General features: G+C 41.2%; 1 protein-coding gene across 1 annotated transcript in view; it reads right to left on the bottom strand.

The window, feature by feature from the left end:
* Positions 1–19,895, bottom strand: part of LOC111221456 (inositol 1,4,5-trisphosphate receptor type 1-like) — an 87,880-nt gene that overhangs the window by 37,042 nt on the left and 30,943 nt on the right. The window contains exons 33-43 of the mRNA XM_022744810.1: positions 19,542–19,667; positions 19,240–19,368; positions 18,054–18,174; positions 17,768–17,952; positions 15,496–15,644; positions 14,825–14,936; positions 13,069–13,104; positions 6,744–6,779; positions 5,671–5,718; positions 4,696–4,825; positions 1,910–2,094 (exon numbers count right to left, since the gene is read on the bottom strand). Coding sequence (XP_022600531.1) covers positions 1,910–2,094; positions 4,696–4,825; positions 5,671–5,718; positions 6,744–6,779; positions 13,069–13,104; positions 14,825–14,936; positions 15,496–15,644; positions 17,768–17,952; positions 18,054–18,174; positions 19,240–19,368; positions 19,542–19,667 — 1,257 coding nt within the window. The remainder of the gene's footprint in view (positions 1–1,909; positions 2,095–4,695; positions 4,826–5,670; positions 5,719–6,743; positions 6,780–13,068; positions 13,105–14,824; positions 14,937–15,495; positions 15,645–17,767; positions 17,953–18,053; positions 18,175–19,239; positions 19,369–19,541; positions 19,668–19,895) is intronic.

Below are 19,895 nucleotides of genomic sequence, written 5' to 3'. Positions count from 1 at the left end.
CCCCTAGAAATTTAGTTGGCTAGGCTACGACCCTGGATTACCTCAAAAACAAACAAACACACTGCTTGGAGAAATCTGTGGGCATGTTTTTGTCCTGCTTTTCATTTAGACAACAAGAACCCTTCTGTCCTGAAAAGGGGGCAGGCAACCCATCGTTATGTAAGACAGGGAAATGTGATGCATCTGCTGATATGTTGAAAATTCTCTCTGGACCATACATGAGCCTTCAACAAAGCTCACTTGTCCCCGTGTCATGCCAAAGGAAGAGAAAAACACCTAACTTTAAATTCTGAAACAAGAAGCTTCTGTATAATTGTGCCTCGTTCTTCTTTATGCCATTTACTGCTCTTCTTATCAAGTTCACTTTGAGGTTCTTTTCTAGCAGCAAAGGAAATCTGCAGAGTCAGATGCAGACATTCAGATATTTGCTGTGTCACAAATAACTTTGGTGCAATTTCCCTATAATTTACAATAACGCAACTAATGGCTCCAATTTGCAACCTAAGCACTCTCTTATATTACAATATATAAATATATAACATTAACATTCATCAATGTGACTCTAACAGAAGAAAAAACTTTGCAAACATTTACAACTGCCTGGGGTGCACAAAACAAACAAAAAAAAAAACCCTCCACACCCAGTGCAAAACGCACGCCCCAGGCTACTCAGCAGGGAATAGAGCTTCGTCACTGCACCCTGACCTCAAAAAGGTCAATCAGCACACGAAATGGCAGCGAAGTCAATAAGTCCTCTCTTTCCTGAGAGAAGCAGTGGGGAGTAGCGTTTCCTCAGGTAGCACCAGAGAGCTGCTGGAATCTATTGATCTCCCCTGAGGCATCTGAGGGGTTGTCCCTTTTATTGCCCTCTAGTGCCCTCAACATCATGGCATGACCCAGTTAAGAGTCCAGTTGGAATGTCAGGAGGCCCGGGGCTCAGGGCGTCATCCGCCCAGGCAGGGAGGCAGGCAGCAGCTTATGTAACAGGAGTCATGTGAGTGCCTTTGTGTACACTCTGGGAAGTCAGGCCTTGTCAGGTAACAACACTATGCAAATAGGAGCCTATTATGCAACGGGCCTGTTTATGCAAGACAACACACAAGAGCACACACACACAAACCTCAAAACCAGAATACACTGCTAGACAGCCTACAAGCAGCACAAAGTCACACACTTGGTCACAAAAGACTTGGTCTAGTACATACATACATACATACACACACACACACACACACACACACACACACACACACACACACACACACACACACACACACACACACGGCACCTTGCAAAGCCGAAATAATGCAGTTGCAAACACAGCAGCTCTCTCCACTCTCAACCTGCCTGCTGTGAGGTTCGCAAAGAGTTAGCGTTGCCATAGCAACCCCTGGCTGGCTGTGGGGAGACGATGACGTGTTTGGCTGCACAGCTTGGACCTCTCCCAGCGGACTACTGTTCCTCTTCCTTTCTGACTTCCTTTTGTCCTCTCACTATCTACCCCCCCCCCCCGACTCAAAAATGTCAATAAGCACAACAAACATGCCAGGATGCTTTCTGTACCCAACTGTGAAGTCTCACTTTCACAACGCACCCCGGATGCTGCACCTAGAGCTGAGTATCTTTCCTTTTCCCATTTGAAGTCATTCTCGGTCACTTCATTTTGTTCTGTTGACAGCAGCGCAGCTCCAGGGCAATAACTAAAATTCTTGACACCACAGCGTTGAACTCCTAAGATAACATCTCCTTGTTGAGATTCTGCTCATGCCTCTCTGAGGGGAATGCCTTTAGTAGTTCCATTCATTTGCAGGAAAAACGTGTGAGTGCTGGGACCTCATTAACACTTCACACCCACCCTCCACTGCCCTGTTTGCACTGTGTACTCTTGAACCCAGTGACCCCCACTCACCTGGATGACCGTGTTTCCACCTTCCAGCAGTGCGATGGCTAACAATATGCTCTCCTGGAAGATCCTGTCGCTGGTAGCATTCATGATGAGGTCAATGACCAGATCAGAAGCCCCCTCTTTGTCCAGGTGGCACTGGACCTCAGCCAAACTCAGCTCCCCTCGACCTCCGACCCCGGAGCTGACAACTGTGGTCAAAGACATGAAATCATTATCATTAACACAGGTTTATTCAGATTTCAGGCAGGTTACATAATAGAACATGGGTAAAAACATATTATCATTTTCCATTATTAAATACATATATACTTCAGTAATAATGTAATAAATACATGTAATAAATAAGTACAGTATTTCAGTTGCAGGAAGATGCTAAGCTAGATTAGCCAACAAAGAGAAAAGGATACTGAGCATTAATACTCAGGGTTACTCTAAACACACACCTTGCTAGTCAGGATCCAGACACATGAATTGTCCTAATCAACCGATCATAGTAGACAGAATTAAGAATGGGGAAGTCATTTATTTACATAGCTAGCTACAATAGCTACATGTAGGAAAAAGTGACAAAAAATGTAGACAAGTGTGGATGAGATAGAAATGTACAACTTGATTTAGGTCCACATGTGATCCATGTGAGAATCATCAAGTTAGCTGCCCCTTGCAACTACTACCGCAGCTACCAAGTCAACTGAAAATGGCTGATAACATCACAAACAAACCTAAAAAAAAAAAAAAAAAAAAAAAAAAAAAAAATTCAGACAAGAAAGTGAACAACATGAACCAACACAGAATTGAAAAGATGCAAAAAGTGAAACGGCAGTAATTCCGACTGATTAGTGAGGAAAATTAATCAAATGAGCAATGTAAAGACTGTAAAGTACCTTTAAAGCCACTGTGTAAAATTTTCTCATTTTGATGCCCATATGTGACCAATATCAAAAAGCAACCAAAAAATATACAACTGTAGTCAACGGTAATGACATCTGCCATCTCCCCTATATGAATCAAACCCACTAAAACTGAGACGGAAGGACAACCCATACACTGCACCTATATTCACAAGGATTATTTATTTTTACACAAATAATAATCAGAGAGATGCTACTGTCACATGAAACTTTAATGAAGAGACCACATGATATTTGTGAAGCCTAGAATAAGACACAGGTATATTTTCTATCCATCCAGCCACTGCACAGAAATGAACAATACAACATGAGGCGTGACTTTAATCCATGGACACTCTTTAACTGCTACCGCTGCTGCTGCTGGCTACCACAGCCAGCCAGTGAAGCAGTGGTGGTGAGATAACAGCACCCATCAGAGCCATCTCTGGCTGGGCGAGCCACTGAATCAACAACACATCCTATTCTAGACAGCGCTTGGCTCTCTGGTCGCCTGGCAACAACACGGCCTACGTTATGCCGAGGAGAGAGCCGGTATGCTCAGTGGCAGAGCCGAGGTCCAAGGGCTTAAAGGGAGCACAAGGCTGTGAATAAGATCTCATTTTTTTTTCTCTCTGCTCTGAAGCATGAGAGATGAACGATGAGTCATTTCTGTGATGAGAGACACGGAGCAACTCGCTGGAATGAATAAATGTCATTTATGAACAATCTGTCCAATTTGCAGAGATTGAGTTGGAATGATGGAGAGATCATTTGTTTGTAATCACGACTGTTTTCTGAGCAAATGTGCGGTCTTCTGTAAATGAACCTAATGCACAAGAAGCATACTGCTGTGGACTAACAGTGTGGTCCTGATGGGCGATCTCGACCCACAGGAAAACAACTCATGTTCACTGATAAATAGTGGAAACTGTCACTGACTTGTGTCACTATGACTATTTCTTTGTAATCTGTGTAATGAAACACAAACAGAAACAAATGTTTCTGGCCTCAGTGGAACTTCCGTATAATCTGTAAACACTTTTCTGTGAATATTCCTATGATGATTTTAAAATTTTAACCTAATTTTTACCCAGACACAGACTATATTCATGCTGATAAAATCTTAATTCTGACAAATTTATCATAAAGAACATCATTCCCCTTATCGAACTTTACTTAAAGATCCCATATTGTATAACGTGAGACTTACAGGTCGAGGTTCTATATTAATACTGTGAAAGTATCAAAGCGCTCAGTCCACAGAGAAATGCACACAGCCTGTTTTCACAAACTGAGCCTTAAAACCAGCCGTCAGGACTTCTGTAACTCTGTGATGTCAACTATACAGTCACTGCCGTCAGCCATGCCCCAAGCACGGCCCGGCCTGACCCACTGTCTGACCTTGCAGGATTTGGTTTGTCTGAATGTTTACCTGAAATCTGCTATTTTTTTTTTTTTTGATCACTCAGGAAAGTTCAGAGCCTCCTCTCTCCTGATTGGCTCGACAACCTGTTGTTACTAGAGAGAAGCCTGACAGAGATGTAAATCTACATTGAATTGGTTTTTGGTTCCTAAAACCACAAATATATCTTCTTATGATATCAAAACTTCAAATCAAACACTGGAAAAGTTTACAATATGGGACCATTAAGCAATTTCTTTCACGAACGGTCAAAATAACTAATCTGTTCCAGACTCCCTAAAGTAGCTGAAACCTATAAACTAAACTATTTTAATGTTTAATTTTTTGAGCTGCATGCTTGGCTTAGCACTGCAATAACCCAGTTCCCCAGAGGAAATCATTTCGATATCTAACCCTTTATCTTTATAAGCAAACCCTATAAACATGAGATACTGTACTGTTCACACACACACAATCACACACACACACACACACACCTGTAGGTGATTTTCCCTGCGCTCCAGGAGTGAGTGGGCCGTTGCTGAAGGTTGTGAGGCTATCTCTCCTCTGGCCAGGTTTGACATTCCCATAGTATCGATTAACCAAGATCTGCCGCAGAGCTTCTCCCTATCAGTGAAAATCAGATGTTAGGAGACTGAGTCCAGTTACAGCTTCACCATGTCACAGAAAAACGGAGCTGGAACCCAAAGTCAGTGTGGCTGTGCTAATGTAGTACAGTACAAGATTACAACATTAATGCCAGAGTACTCTTAATCACACTAATAGTTTGACATCTCACAACAGAAAATACAAAATGGAAGGCTGTGAAAAGTTACAAAATTGCATGTATAAAAAAAAACAAACAAAAAAAAAAACTGTTCAAATTAATTTTTGAATACTTGATCATCTATTCAAATTACATTTGCTCCATTTGAGAGCTCTTCCCTGTGTTTTTCACATTATTTTGAGCTGATCAAGGGAATTAAATAAATCTATAAATTACCGCAGTTGTACAGAATTTTTGTCTAAATAATAATTAACAATAAATTCACAAAAAAAAAAAAAAGCCATAGCCTTGAAGTCTAACCATAATAAGATGTCCCCTGTGGAATGACTTCCTATTTGATCTTTGCCCTCTGATCTCCACCAGTGATGTTCAAAGGCCACACTGTGCCCTCTCCCACCACAACATATGCTGACATTCAGTGTTGCCCCATGTTGGTTTGGTGTAAATCAGTGCAGCACAGTGACCTACATGCTCCCTCTGGGCCAAATACGTCACAGGCCATCAAAGACGAGATGAACGCCCAAAGTTAATGTCCATCTGTTGATCTGCCTCACATGTTACATATCACATAACTGACAGGGGAGGGAGTGAGTAAGTGCCATGCTGGGGAAGCAGTGTGACTGCGAGGGCCTCATGACAGTCGCTCAGTCAGTTGTCGATCACCAATACCAAACTCAGTACCTACCCTCCTGTGATCCTCCAGTTGCTTCTGTGGCTGGTTGGGATCGAGCTCCTTAAAGGTGAGGTGAGTTAGCAAAAAGCAATAAAATAAGAAAACAAAAAAAATAAAGAAAAAAGGTCCAAAGGGAAATTTGGAAAAGAAATTAGAAAACAAAACAGGGTGTTAATACAGTGCAAATTAGTTACTTCACCAGCATGCAAGAAAATTGGGTGTAAATTAGCTCATGCAGTTAAGAAGGAAGTGAGTGAGGAGATGCGAGGTCAAGTCAAAATCATGCAAGGCTGTTGCAGGGGAGGACTGACATTCCCTCTAAAAGATCCTATGTATCTACATAGAGTTAATTATTAAGAAAAAGTTCCGATCTCCGATCTCAAACACCTAAATTTTATGTCAACATCTAGTTTTTCTTCTGCTTATAAAAACTCAGATGCTCAGTGTGGGACATTTCAAACACTGTACTCTTTGGCATGTGGTGAATCCCTCATTACTTTACAGTCACAGTGGCAAAAGTGCCTGAATTATTTACATAAGAGAATGACAAACTGCCGATGGGGGAGAAACACAAGCCATGAGAATGAGGAGAGAAAAACAAAAAAAAGCTCTGTCCAGGTTACATAATGGAGCCGTGAGCTACTGACACACACTATAAGCAGCAATCTGGCATGGAAAAAAACACCTCAACCATGACATCAAACCCCCCCCACCCCACCCGCCACACACACCCCACCGTGCCCCAACACGCTATCAGGAAATTGGACACTTTGCTCAAAAAACGAAGAGGTGGAAGGAAAGCTGAAGGGAGGGAGGGAAGGATGAGCAAACAGGTGGGAGGCGGAGCACATACAGGGGCCGACATGTAGCATCATTTCCACAGAGGGAGCAATACGCACAAGGGGGGGTCCTTGAAAAAGGAAACACATGGGAATGGGTTGTGACTCTTATCTATTTAGATGAATAGATGTCAGTCACCAAGCACAAGTGTAATGGGACAGTTAGTATATAAACATGACAGATGATCTCTGATCAGCAGTGACCCATATTAGTGGGGAGCAGGCTAATATGGGTCTGAAACACACCTCAGCAGGGACTTCAGGCTCGGGCGGAGGTGCCAGCTGATTGGAAATAAAAGGCTGGTGTTAGTCAGAGTTAGAAGATGCAGAATTAGTAGCAGTATGTAGGAGAGTATTTCATTACAATGTGTGTCTCATGTTTATGTGTTTTCACAGAGCTAGCCTTATGGTGCAGCATGGATGGTGTGTAGCAGTAACCTACTGAAGCAAGAAAGCAGAAGCTCTGTGTACAAAAAAAAAAAAAAAAAAAAAAAAAAAAAAGTAGCTATGCTTTCACCACACTATAGACCACTGTCTATGATGCTACACTGTGTTTAGCATTCTGTGGTTCCTTTTTAACCTCCTGCTGCAAAGTGTTGTTGCCTATCTCCTACATGACATTGCATTCATGCCAAGAATGGTAAGATATGCATACTAATCCGAGTACCGATATGCACATACATGTTGGTTAATATAAAGGCCATGTGAGAATTATTCTTTGTAATCCAGCAGATTTTTCACCTGGTGGTATCACACAGAGAAATACTTTTGCTGCTGGAATGTAACAAACATCTTAAATGATGCAACAGTAGTAAAAAAAATTCCCCAGAATCTGATTAAGAAGCACCTAAATTGTACAACTATACAACTGAGCAGGGATGGTCATAAGAACAACTCATTGTCATTTTCTAATCTGATGGAACTGACAAAACAGGTTTAACAATTCAGCAGAAAGTGGGTTAAATAGAAAAAATAAACAAATACATCAACATTAAACTTTGTCGTTTGCTGCTGTAGCTAATAGCAGTTCATTTATAAAATCTGAGCAAAGTAAAATAATAAAAATAAAACAGATTTAAATTATTAAATAAATTAAAAAAAAAAAACAAAATTCAAATTTTATAAAATTTAATTTAAAACAAAATAAAGTAGAATTTGATGATACAGAGCTGAGAGGCCTTCAAATTACAGCTGTTTACAAAACTAAACTGACAAAAACAACTGAAACTGCACAGCGGGCAGCAGCTAGGAGAAACTAACTACGTGCAACCTGCTGTAACACGGGCACTCGTCTCCCTCTATGACCCAGACATGTTGGTCTTTGCTGATTAATTGGAATTTCCCAGTACCGGGCCTCCTTTTAAGTCAACATAGCAATTTCCACTGAAAAATGGTGATGCATCAAACGTCACTGAAGCTAGATTCAACATCTACCGCTAATTCAGCTCAAAAACGAACACTGTTTCTGTTGATGGAACATAATAAACGCCATATGTGTGATCTGACCTAATTTGCAGCATCAACTACTGTCAACAGCTCGCCTGTAATTTTCTTGTGTACAAAAAAAAAAAAATGCATCAGCTGGGTGCCTTGACCCCATAATTGTCAGAATTGGCTCCTCTTGTTTTACTTCCCAGAACGTGTGATAAAATTTCCACAGAAGCAATGCCAGAAAAAACAAACACAGTGAGATTCAGGGCATTTGTGGACACAGAGACGGTTGAGGTTATTTGATCTCACTGACGAGCAAATCTATACACTCCTCCGTAGATGCGGCTCCTTTCTTGAGTCGCTGCCAGCAATCATACAGTTTAGAATAACATAGCTAAGAGCCTTAATCCATATCCCAAAACGGGCATACACAGTGAGCACTGATATACCTCATCGCGCTGAGAAGTCATAAAGGAAATTGACTGTTCATAATGAAAGAAAACGAGTCTTCAGGGAAAACGCCAGAAGGGCGGTTTTTGTAAAACACTCTGCTGACAATATAAAACTGGCCCTCTGCCCTGTAACAGAGGCAGACCACAAACAATTAGCAGGTGTTAACTTTGGCTGAAGTGCATACTCACTGCCCCCCAACCCCAAAACCTCAACTTTCCCATGCTCCCCACCCCCTCCCCCCTTCCTCTGTCCACCCTGCGTTGCCTAGATGGAGGTGCACCACTGCTACTGTCTCCTGAAAGGTATCTCTGCTGCACTTTTATTGCCAATTACCACTGAAGGTCACACATCAGTGGAGAGTTTAACATTCCAGGAAAACAGAGGAGGAAAAAAAAAAAAGAAAAAAGAAAATTGTTGGCTCTTATGTAACTGCTGCCTGAGAGCTGGCGGGAGCCCAAGAATCGTGCAGCATTAAGTTAAGGAAACAGGGACAGTGCTGTGCATTGCTGAGGAACATCAGCAGCTCCCCCTGTTGACGGAGAAGAAAAACAGCAGCCAGGAGTCTCCTGACTTAACCCAGAGGAGCAGAGGCAGGAGGATTCATGAGGACAAGAGGAGTCTATCTGAGGTAAATTGGCAGAGGTAGTGATAGGAGTGGCAGCTTGGATAAGTTGCACACTAGTGGACCAGAAAGTGAAAGTGAAATGGACAAAAAAGTAATTGCTGGAAAAGGTGTGGCTGGAAAAATGCATGAGAAGAAAAAACACAGCAATCGACACAGCGAATGTTTAGCTAAACAAATAGTCATTAGTCAGGATAATGAGGAGATTATGATGGGCTGGCAGAACATACGGAGCTTGAGTGACACGTTCACGCACTCTCAAATCGATAGACAGACCACCACACTCTCCCTGCATAGAAACAGCCCCTTATATAACACTTCATGTATGGGTTACATACGCAGCCACCGTCCTCAGCAAACTGTATTACATCACCAGAAAAAGACAAGAGACTTCATCTCCATCTGAGCCCTTTAACCTCTCGTAGTCTCACAAACAAAAGAAGTTCACATGCACATGTGTGTTTTGTGGAAACACAAACACATGCAGCAGATGATATGATCAGGCCCGACAAGGAGGGTGGCAGGCTGGTCATGTCTTGTTTTTTTTCCCCCGGCTCACATTTTATCACGTTTCTATTTCTGGAAGACTGAGATAACCTCTGCTAATGGGTGAACCGTCACTCCGCTTTATCCCGCTCTCTCATCACTCTGTCTGGCTATGCAAAATCCAGCCCACAGACTTGGCATGCGGCAACTAGAAGTATGATGGGGTCTGTCAAACAGTAGTGAAACTGACAGCTGCGCTGATTCCTAGAGACCTTTGGGTGGGTGTTGTGGTAGGTCAGAAAGCAGCAGCGGGGGTTACATAACAGCTATCATGGCAGTTTATCTTTGCTGCTGCTAAGGGGAAGTTGAGGTTTTGGCCTGTCTGTCTTCCATCTAAATGATATCTACACACACATGTTGCCAACCATCGGTCAGGGGACTACACGCTGCTGTTAACATGAGCGTGTGTGCGTGAATGAGTGACACACAGCAAGTGCTGGGCGTTAAGGGAGTATGTGTGCATTCTTGAGATGCTGCATATGGGAGGAGTCGATGAAACAAAGCGCTGGTCTCTGAGAAGAACAGCTCGGCTTTTGTGGAAGCCGGGGATTTCCATTGCTACAGTACCAGGCGGCATGTATGAGGAGGGAGGGAAGGAGGGAACATAAGAGAGACACAACAGAGAAAATGAGAGCATGTTGCTTCCTGGCAACTCTGGAAAGACCCTTTCCAACAATTTCTCCATTTCCCCAGGTCATTGTTCACTTCCCTCGCACTCACCACCACCTTGATTGAGTAACTCGCGCCTGTTTTTCACTCTACAGTTATTTTCCTGGTGCCACAGATTCTCCTGCTCTGACAATGTGTACTTTCAGTTCTGACAAATTTACTGATTTCAAGAGAAACCACTGCACAGACCGAAAATATCAGCACGTGCTGAGCTGAGTAAAGTTCGTAAAACAATCCCAACTCAAGACCCACTCACTAGATTTTTCCAAAGCTTTCAACCATATCACAAAGCACTCATCAATGGACGGAGTTTGCTCACTTGCTCTGGAGATGAATCTGCTGACATGATTTTATCCATAGCACCTTTAGGACATAAAACTTAGAAAGTGGACCTTGACTTGAGACTGTTTTGTCAAACTACTCTCTAAAAGGTGCTTGTTTAACGCTAAACTCGTTGAAAGTTCCACAAAAAAACTAGGAAGTGAACCTTGAGTTGAGCCTTTCTATTGCATGGCTATATAAAACAACTAAGTAAATGTTGTAATAAAATTTTGAATAAAAACAGCAGTTTAAAGAACAAAGCAATAAAAAAGAAAAACATAAAATGAAAGCAAAAAAAGCTAAGTAAAAAAAAAGAAGAGTAAAATGGCACAGGGCACCATGAAAAAGATTCTATACTGAGCAGCTCAGGTCAGGAGCTCAGACCACAATGGCTCAGTCGCCCCTGGTAATCAAAAGAGGTGTTGAAACAACCCAGAGACCCTGACAGGACCTCAGGCTGTGCTTTAGTACATAAGGAACTAATATATTGAAAATGTACCTGGGATCAATAAAGTCTTAAATTAGATTCTAAAGTTCACAGGCAGCCAGTGGAGAGAGACAAGTACAAGGCCAGTGTGTTCCTGTCTCTTAGAAATGGCCAAAAGACCAGTGGCTACGTTGAGTAAGATAAAGGTCTGTGGGCGGACTACAGGTCTGAATAAAGAGAACTGCAGTAGTCCAGATGAGAGGAGATCAACGTGTGGTCCTGTGGTTATTACAGTACTCTAAAACTCAGACAGTGTCTACTGGGAGCTGGTAAATATAAACAGATCTGTGTAGGTTACGTCCCGTCTTAAGAGTTCAGTCAGCAATGTCAGTGATACGGTTCCTCTGTAGTTACACCCATACTGTAATCCCCGTGAGGTCCACTCACTATCACAAACAGAAATGAGACACCAATTTTATTCATTTCCTTAAGGCCACAGGTCATGACCACACACATATTTTTGCAATGCAGTCTGCCTGGCCCCCTGTGCTATTAACTATCTGTTAGATGGAATATCCCTGGCTATATATATATATATATACACTCACACCTGCTCTTGTAATGGTGACAAATGGCCTGGAGGAAGAATACACTCTCTCACCACCATCCATCATTAGGAAAGAAAGAAAGAAAGAGCTCTGTGATGTAATGTAGTGTAACACATTAACCCTAATAAATACCACGCTAAGCTTTTATTGACACTACCAAGTTGCTGATGTGTTGATTTAGTGTGATGTTACAACTGGCAGAGTCATAGATGGGAACACTGCAAATTTGTGTGTTTTACTGGGGCTAAGTTACACATGATGAGTGTTATTATTTAACATGATTTAAATCAAACTTTAGGACCATGAATAAATAAATAAATAATAAATAGGAAAAATGGAGGACACTTTGAAAACCATCATGTTGGAAAGTAACTGTATACTATAAAGTATTAAAAATCCAATCTGTGTTGTACGAGATATTTCGTATATTTTGTCCTCCTTTGGAACAGAAAATATTCTCACATGCACCCAATCTTTGTTAACCCATCTTTAACCCATGCTTTATCCATTGCTTTTTTTTTTTAAATCTAAACTGCATATGTACGAGCCGTTGGACAACTGAATTTCCCCAAGTGGATGAATATAGTATCTATCTATTAGAAACACTTTACAATTTAAAGTACTGCAATTCAAAGTAACAATACCACAAACTACAGCCTCAAACATTCCTATATCTCTAGAAAAATTAAAGTTTTTAATTTGAAATGATTAATTGCCAAAAATTAGGATTTTGTATTAAAGTCTACAGGTATTTCTATCTCAGTGTACACTACATTTCCTATTACGGTTTTCTCCTCCTCTAATTTTATTGATCTATTTTCTGATCTGTAGGTCGAGATGAAGAAGTAATTAATTATGAAAAATTAGAAGGTGTGACTTAAAAGGTACAAATCTCCTGAATGTAACAGGAGTATGACGTTTAAAAAGATTCCAACGTGATGTGATTTAAATGAAAAAGAGAGAGAGAGAAAAAAAGAAGAAAAATAAAAATCTCCCTCAATGGAAATTCCATGGCCCAAAAGTCCCATATCATTTGTGATGAGCAATCGTAGCTGCGTAAAGCTGCTGTTACAGATGACTGGTCTGTTGCAAACAGACTTTCAAATAAAGCTGCAACAAAGGAGTAACAACTGTACAATTAAAATCGGTTTGCAGTGGTAAAATGCCGTAATGTTAATGTTAATGTTCGCCTGCATACACAGAATGTATTCAGTAAATGAGTCTTCTTCTACAATCCCATTTCTTCCTTGAAGTAAGTACACGACCACGTACAAGCACCACAGATAAGCATATTGCATGACATGCTAGCTCTATGCTACATTTTAACATGGAGCTCAGGAGCGACTCTCAACAGGCACGCGACAGGGAGGGATGGACTGAGCTGCCGACAGGCGTCACAGGTGAGAATGTGATCTACTCGCAGCACAAGCACATCTATGCTGTTAGTTGGAGACAAATCAAATGTACATCACAGTAGTAAGTAAAATGATCAACCTCAGCCACATCCATTTCATCATCAAAGGCAATCAGCTGCAAGAGAAGAAGTATAGGGGGCAGAGAGTTAGTAGAGCTCGATTAGTAAGGTAAAGCTCGGTCACAAGTGTGCAAATGTAAAGCTCGTCGCAAACACACACACACACACACACACACATACATACAGTGAAACAGTGAAAGGACAGCATGATAAAACTCAAAACCAGAACAAATTAGTAATAGTAAAAACACCCTCCCACCTTCATGTTTCATCGTTTTACAACATTGAGATCACAGACGATATTGAGCTCGTCTGACACTGATCAACAGAAAAAGATTTTAATGTTAAAATAACTTATTTCAGGTTTTAACATTTACACATATTCCTTCATACCTGTTGGCAAACACCTGCTGAAATCTTTCCCTTCAGCTAAAGCTGCAACAATAACAGTTGTTGTATTGGTCTCCCTCCTCATCACTGTGACCTTTTTCGGTAGTGAATTTATTACAGCAACAACCTGTAATTTACATTACTTTACTTGCAGACATGTTCAAAGCCTTTTCCTTGTGCCCTTTCCCTGATTGGAGCTCGCAAATGCAGATGTATTTAACCTAAAATAACCTGTCACATCTTGATTGCACACTGTTTTTTTTTCCACTTTGACATTTAAGAGTCTTCTTCCTGCTGATCAGCATAAAACAAAATCCCAATTTCATCAATTGTGGTTAAATGTTGTTACACAATAAAACATGAAAGAGTCCGAGGGGAAAATACTTAAAGTCTTTTCAACCTCCCCAACACCCTACAGAAAACCTTTGTTTGTATTCAGTTTGCTGTCATAACAAAGACAAGAGTGGGCTGAGTCCAAGCCGACAGACAGACAACAGGCGTTCAGAAAACAACAGAGCTGCCTAAACCACACAGTCACAGCAGTCATAGATGCAGCTCCTGGTCCAATCGTACATGACTTTTTGTAAACAAGCACATGCATATTTCATTAAGTGTTTCCCACCAAAACACTTTTTTTTGTTTAAATATTTTGAAGTCTACACTGTTGACCTCCATGTTTAGTATTAACATTCTTCTTCTCCTGTGCCTTTTGCCATAGCTCTGCACTTTTTCTTGCAACATTACCGACACAAATTTTTGGCACTTGTTGAGTTTGTTTAGTTTGTGGTTTGACTTTGTTGACTCTGTTTCAACCAGTGAAGCCTCAGTGCTGTTGTTGATTTAGCCTCATACTGGAAAAACAAGCTGACAAGAGTTGAAGTGATTAATTGGAGATTAGTACAAGAGCCAATGAATGTTGTGTAAAGTAGCTGAGTGAGAGTTGGAGCATGCATGTTGTTAATAGTGTTAATAATGTGAACATTCATTACTTTGATCATTTGGACTTGCTGTTCGATAGTAAGTGTTTTTGAGAGAAAGCAATGAGTGAATTTGTTCTTAATTAGTTTGTGTGAAACCTGAAAATTAGACATGACAGTGAGAAATCACAAACTGCCCTGGGTTACAAATAAAAGACGTGAGGACACACAGTACATATGGATCATTTCTGTTCATTGTGCTGTTCAGGCTCCAGACGCCACCAAAGAGACCTCAGCCTATTATTTGATTCTATTGCTTTTTCATCTAATGTCTTCCAGTAAGTTTGCTGAAGTGGGACAGGAACGCTGCATCCCGAGATGTGAGCAAAGTGTTTTATCATGTGTGGGTGAATCTTGGGCATGTCTACACGCAGATGATGAGAAACAGGAAACACAGAAAGGTACACACCTTCTCCCCATAGCCCCGGTCTTTTGTCATCATTTCCCTCAATGTCTGCAGCACTTTGATGCACAGACGCTCCTCATTCTCCTCCAGCAGCTGCTTGGTGTGTTTGATCAGTCTGGTCAGGGGAAGAAAAGGAAAAGTGAGCACATAAACATGGATTGATGGCAGCTGCAGCTTTCCAAATCACCTCACACCACTACAGAGCATACCCATGATAATCGCACCAAATAATTCTGGCTTATTTCCTTCACAGAATGATCTTCTCTAAGCCTAAAACAACAGATTTGGAGGAGAAGGGCCTGGCAGCAGACGTGAAGTAGGGGTTATTCAGCTGTGAATTTGGAAAACTACTCCTACACATCCTGGCAGTGCACAGAGGACTGTAAAGAGCGCAGTGAGCTCACCAAAGTGAGAACACCAAATTTATTTGTGGTCTTTTTGTGAGTGTGTGAACATGTACCTAGTGTATCCTCTACAAAAAAGCTTCCAGATTCACATCTATGGCAGATCTATCTCAAGCTGATTGCTGTGCTACAATATGCACTACAATAACACTAGTATGCACACTTGCAGTTCAACAGGCTGTCTCATCTCCACCACTAACCATAACTACGTATTATCTGAGGTGTCTGTTAACTCAGCTCTGATCTTGGTGGCTGGAGGTTCGGACTCACTTTGATATGAAACCTCCACTTTCACATTTCTTGCGAGCATCCGTGTTCTCAGGGAAGAGCAACTCCGGACGGTGCAGGACGTCCACTAGCACCGAGAGCTCAGCTTGTACCAGCGGCCTCAGGCGGTCCTCCAGCGCTGACACTATGTCCTACAGAGCATAGTGACACACAGCCAGAGGTTAGAAATGATCTGAAACTGTGGTTTTACTACAAAAGACTGAAGCATGCTCTTTGAAGAGTTCACTGACTTCCTGTCAACGGTTAAAACAAGATCCTCTCAGATGATTAATCTCCACGTTTACATGTCTAATGAAATCGTGGTCTTGAATATTTATTACTCCTGAATTTTTCATTTAAATGTACAGACTTCCTCCCTCAGACTTTTATCTGTCAGTATCTATTGTACATGCATCCACTTGAATTATTTCATCCAAGAAATCCAGCTGTGGCTGATATCAAAACATCTGTGTTATTGGTTTATGAAATAATGGAAGAGAAAGCAGAAGATTACAAATCCGGTACACTACGTATTGTGTGCATAAACAAATCAAACCATATGTATGGCGCACAACCACGTCCCACTTCTCTGCGCACTTCCTGTCACGTCTGGTGATAATTAGTGTGAAAAGATGCAAATAGTGAAGTTGCATCATGAAGACTGATAGTCTAGTAGTGATGATAGTATGAGATGTGTGGGCTGTTAAGTGGAAAAAAAACATGTGCATGTAAAAAAAAAAAAAACATAGTAGACCATGAATAGCACTGAAGCAGAGATATTGAGAAATTCTTTTCTCTAAATAAAGGAGAGAAAAAACATGGAAAGGAAACCATGTTTGGGAGTCACATAAATCCCTCTTGGGTCGGTGACGAGGTTGGCCTCGTGAAATAGGTCAGAAATTCAGAACTTCCGCTTCAAACTGAGTCATTTGTTACAAGAAAACAGGGTGTAACAGCTTGGCCTATCACTAAAAAACACTTAATTCCAGGATGCAATTAGGAACCACAGTTCTACAGTATTTGTTTGCGACACAGTTACCAAAAGCATTACATCACTCTTGGCACTGACAACAGTTAATGATAACAGTGGGGAGTCTTGACTGGCCCCACGCTGATCACACACACCACATTTTTATACTTGCAGTATGCAAGTAAAGGCAGAATGAGCTAATTCTAATTGTCACTTTTTTTCTGCCATGGCATTTGGATCACACTTGTATTCACAGGTCCCTAAAGTTTGGATATTTGCATTACTCCTCATCATGTAGCATGACTTGATAATAAATGTACACATAGCTTTTGTGGGTGTCATAGCTTATTGTTCCCCTTTTCCTGCCAAGTAGTCCCAAAGAGGAAGAGGAAATGAACTGTTCTTCTCCCGCGGTCTAAGAGATATATGTGGGTCAGATACACCAGACGGCTACATCACTGAAAAACACGTCTCACAAACCAGATCTGATCTATACAATAAAACATACGATGATTAAGATGTTTCACTGTAATTCCCTCTGATTTCTTTGCTTCACACATTTGATTTTTAGCAATAAATTGAGATTGAGGAAAAGGTGATTTTTTTTTTCATATGCTTTCAATCCATGAGAAGAGACAGAATGTAAACTGTCAAACACAGTTATTTAATGAAAGATTGCTGTTCATATTGTATTTTTTGTATTTTAAGATGATCAGTTAGCATAGGCACAGGGCTACTGCAGTAGCTCGTCATCTAGCCAATCAATACAACAACAATTGTTGCACATGCTCACTGTTCATTTGGTGGTTTCGAGTTTTTGCACCTTCTTTATTCCTTTTTGTTAGACTGACTATGGCACAAATCAACACCTTGTCACTACTGAAAGAACTTGTTGTCTTGTACCACTCTGCTATTACATGTGTCACTGGTCCTCTTTATAATAGCTCACTGCTTCCTGTTCTCCTCTATAACCTGACTGTCTTTAGATACAATTCAAGGAATCAAGAACATTTCAATAATCAAGCTGATTTTCAACCAACTAGATCATTTTACCAATGTTTTATTTAACCCGTGTTTTCACTTTTTTGCTGCTTTGCGGTTTTTGGTTGCTTTTACCATCAAACTGCTTTATAATATATGTGTTTCCTCTTGATATTTGCCATGGCACCACCTTCCTGTTTGAGGGATCACTGTTAGATGATATGGTTTAAATCAATTAAAATTACTATATTTTTAAATAATTGAAATGATAACACTGAAATTGTGAAGAATAAGGAACAAAATAGAGCATGTCTTGCTACCAACCTGCAGCCTCTCAATGATGTTTCTGTAGTCTTTGGAGGTCGTCAGGCCGGAATCTCGTCTGAAGGTGTTCTTAGCCGACAGTCTCCAGTTGAGGATGCTCTTCTGCACAACATTATTGGACTTGACAAACAAGTTGTTCACCTGACTGTCCAGGTCAACTGGGATAGCGATGGCTCTGCTTTTTGCTGGGTAGAGGGAAGAAGATAGATATTTCATGTTTTTAACGTGTGCCACAATGCTCTTTCTAATGTAATGCTAGACGTTGGTGGTGGGAACAGTATCTTACCCACGTCTGAGAGCACTTTAATGCAAGCCTCCACCGAGGCCTTCTGAACAGGGTTCAGCCAGTTACAGTGGTATACTCTGAACACTCCCTGAAGCAGTTGTACGAACACTGGCTGACGAGTCTGTAATACACGAAAAAACAAATAAGTAAAAAAAAAAACAAAAAAAACAAGATAAAGAAGGTAAAGAAAGGAGCAGCAGGAAAACGGTGAATGAGAATTGAACAACCATTGAGGGACTATTGTGTTCCCTCACTAGGTTGGACTCAAAACCCCATTTGTGCTAAACATGTCAGTGCAAGGATACTATGGCACCTATGGTGGAAGGGTCTACAGCTTCAGGTCCAGAAGGCCAGCTGTGTATAATCATGTGTACTCCCAACATAACAATCCAAACCAGGGTTTAACAGAGAGCACAACTGATTTCTACCACCACGATGAAAGAGCAATCTAACAGCTGGCCACAGCCCTAAAGTACAATAAATACCTCAGTTATCTTTCCAAGAATGGCGGCCTGTTGCAAGAGAAAGAGGGTCTTGATGTCATCATATATTTGGTAAAATGTCAGCAAGCAGAATTCTCAGAATGTGTAAAATGATTACATTAAGAAAAAAAAATCAACAACTTCTACTGGAGCCAACTGCAAACAAAACAACTCCAGAAAGTTCTGTAAAACTACACCACAAAGTTGCTGCACAAGGGATTTGGCAATCTACTTAGGGTAGTGGTCAGGATTTACAAGGAAAGTCGTGGGCAACAGGACACCGCTACACTGAGGTCTAAGAAACGGAGTGACCAAGATGAAACAGTGCATCATCTGCACCATGTCCCAGCAAAACCTTGTGCAACACACCCACAGATCTAGGAACAACAGAGTCTGTGTGCTGACTAAGCTATAAAAATGTGGAAACCCACACAGTGAAGATACGTTGTAACATTCAGAGCCTGCTGAGAACTAACACACCCAAAGGTTGGGAAACAAATGTGGGGGAGAGTCACCGTTACTTACATACATATGGCGAGCCATCTACGCAAAGGGAAGAATGTATTTTGTAGTATATACATGTGTGTGAGCAGGGTTCCTCTATTTCAAACAGCTAAACTCAAGTATATAACATGATTTATAGACAACTGCAAGACTGTTTGTAATATGCATTGCGAATGTTAATACTCCACAGTCCAGATTACCTGCAGGCTTGTGCTCTGGTCAGAGAAAGGAGAGCTGAAGAAACATGTGACAATGCTCATGACTGTCTCTGTTACATAACGCTCAAGCATGGTATCCGCATGCTTCCTGTCGCTGGTGTTGTTGCACACCTAGGCAGGGACAGAGAAGATATCAGCATGACGCACAGCCACTGGATCACACTTCCTGCGTGTGGGCGACAGGTAACATATGTTCGCTCCATGCTGCGTTGACATAATCAGTGTGACATAACATCAGCATTTTCCCTTTATTGATCACACTTGTCAGATACACTGTGGCTTACCCTACAAATGTCCACCAGGAAGTTCTCAAACAGCTTCCACATATGGTTGGAAGTATAAATCTCCTTCATCTCCACCTCTGTGTCGACATAGCAGTGGTTGAGGAAGTTGATATAGGCGATCTTAACCTGCCAGAACGCAAACAAACACACTGGAGATCCATGGACAGAAATGTGCTGTCAAAACACCAACTGTAAATATATCTGGCACACAGCATGCACACAAGCAACATGTGTCAACTCCAAAGTGTTTTGACAGGCACATCTCCTTACTTCAAGTTGAGAACCCCTTTTTGTTTTCATAAGGTGCAGGTGATGTAGTTTTAGTCTATGCTTACTGAACACCATGATGCAACT

This window comes from Seriola dumerili, unplaced genomic scaffold (assembly GCF_002260705.1).
Source record: "Seriola dumerili isolate Sdu_G_001 unplaced genomic scaffold, Sdu_1.0 BDQW01000088.1, whole genome shotgun sequence".
NCBI lineage: Eukaryota > Metazoa > Chordata > Actinopteri > Carangiformes > Carangidae > Seriola > Seriola dumerili.
The sequence above is the reverse complement of the archived record's forward strand: the minus strand, read 5'-3'. Positions and strand labels throughout refer to the sequence as shown.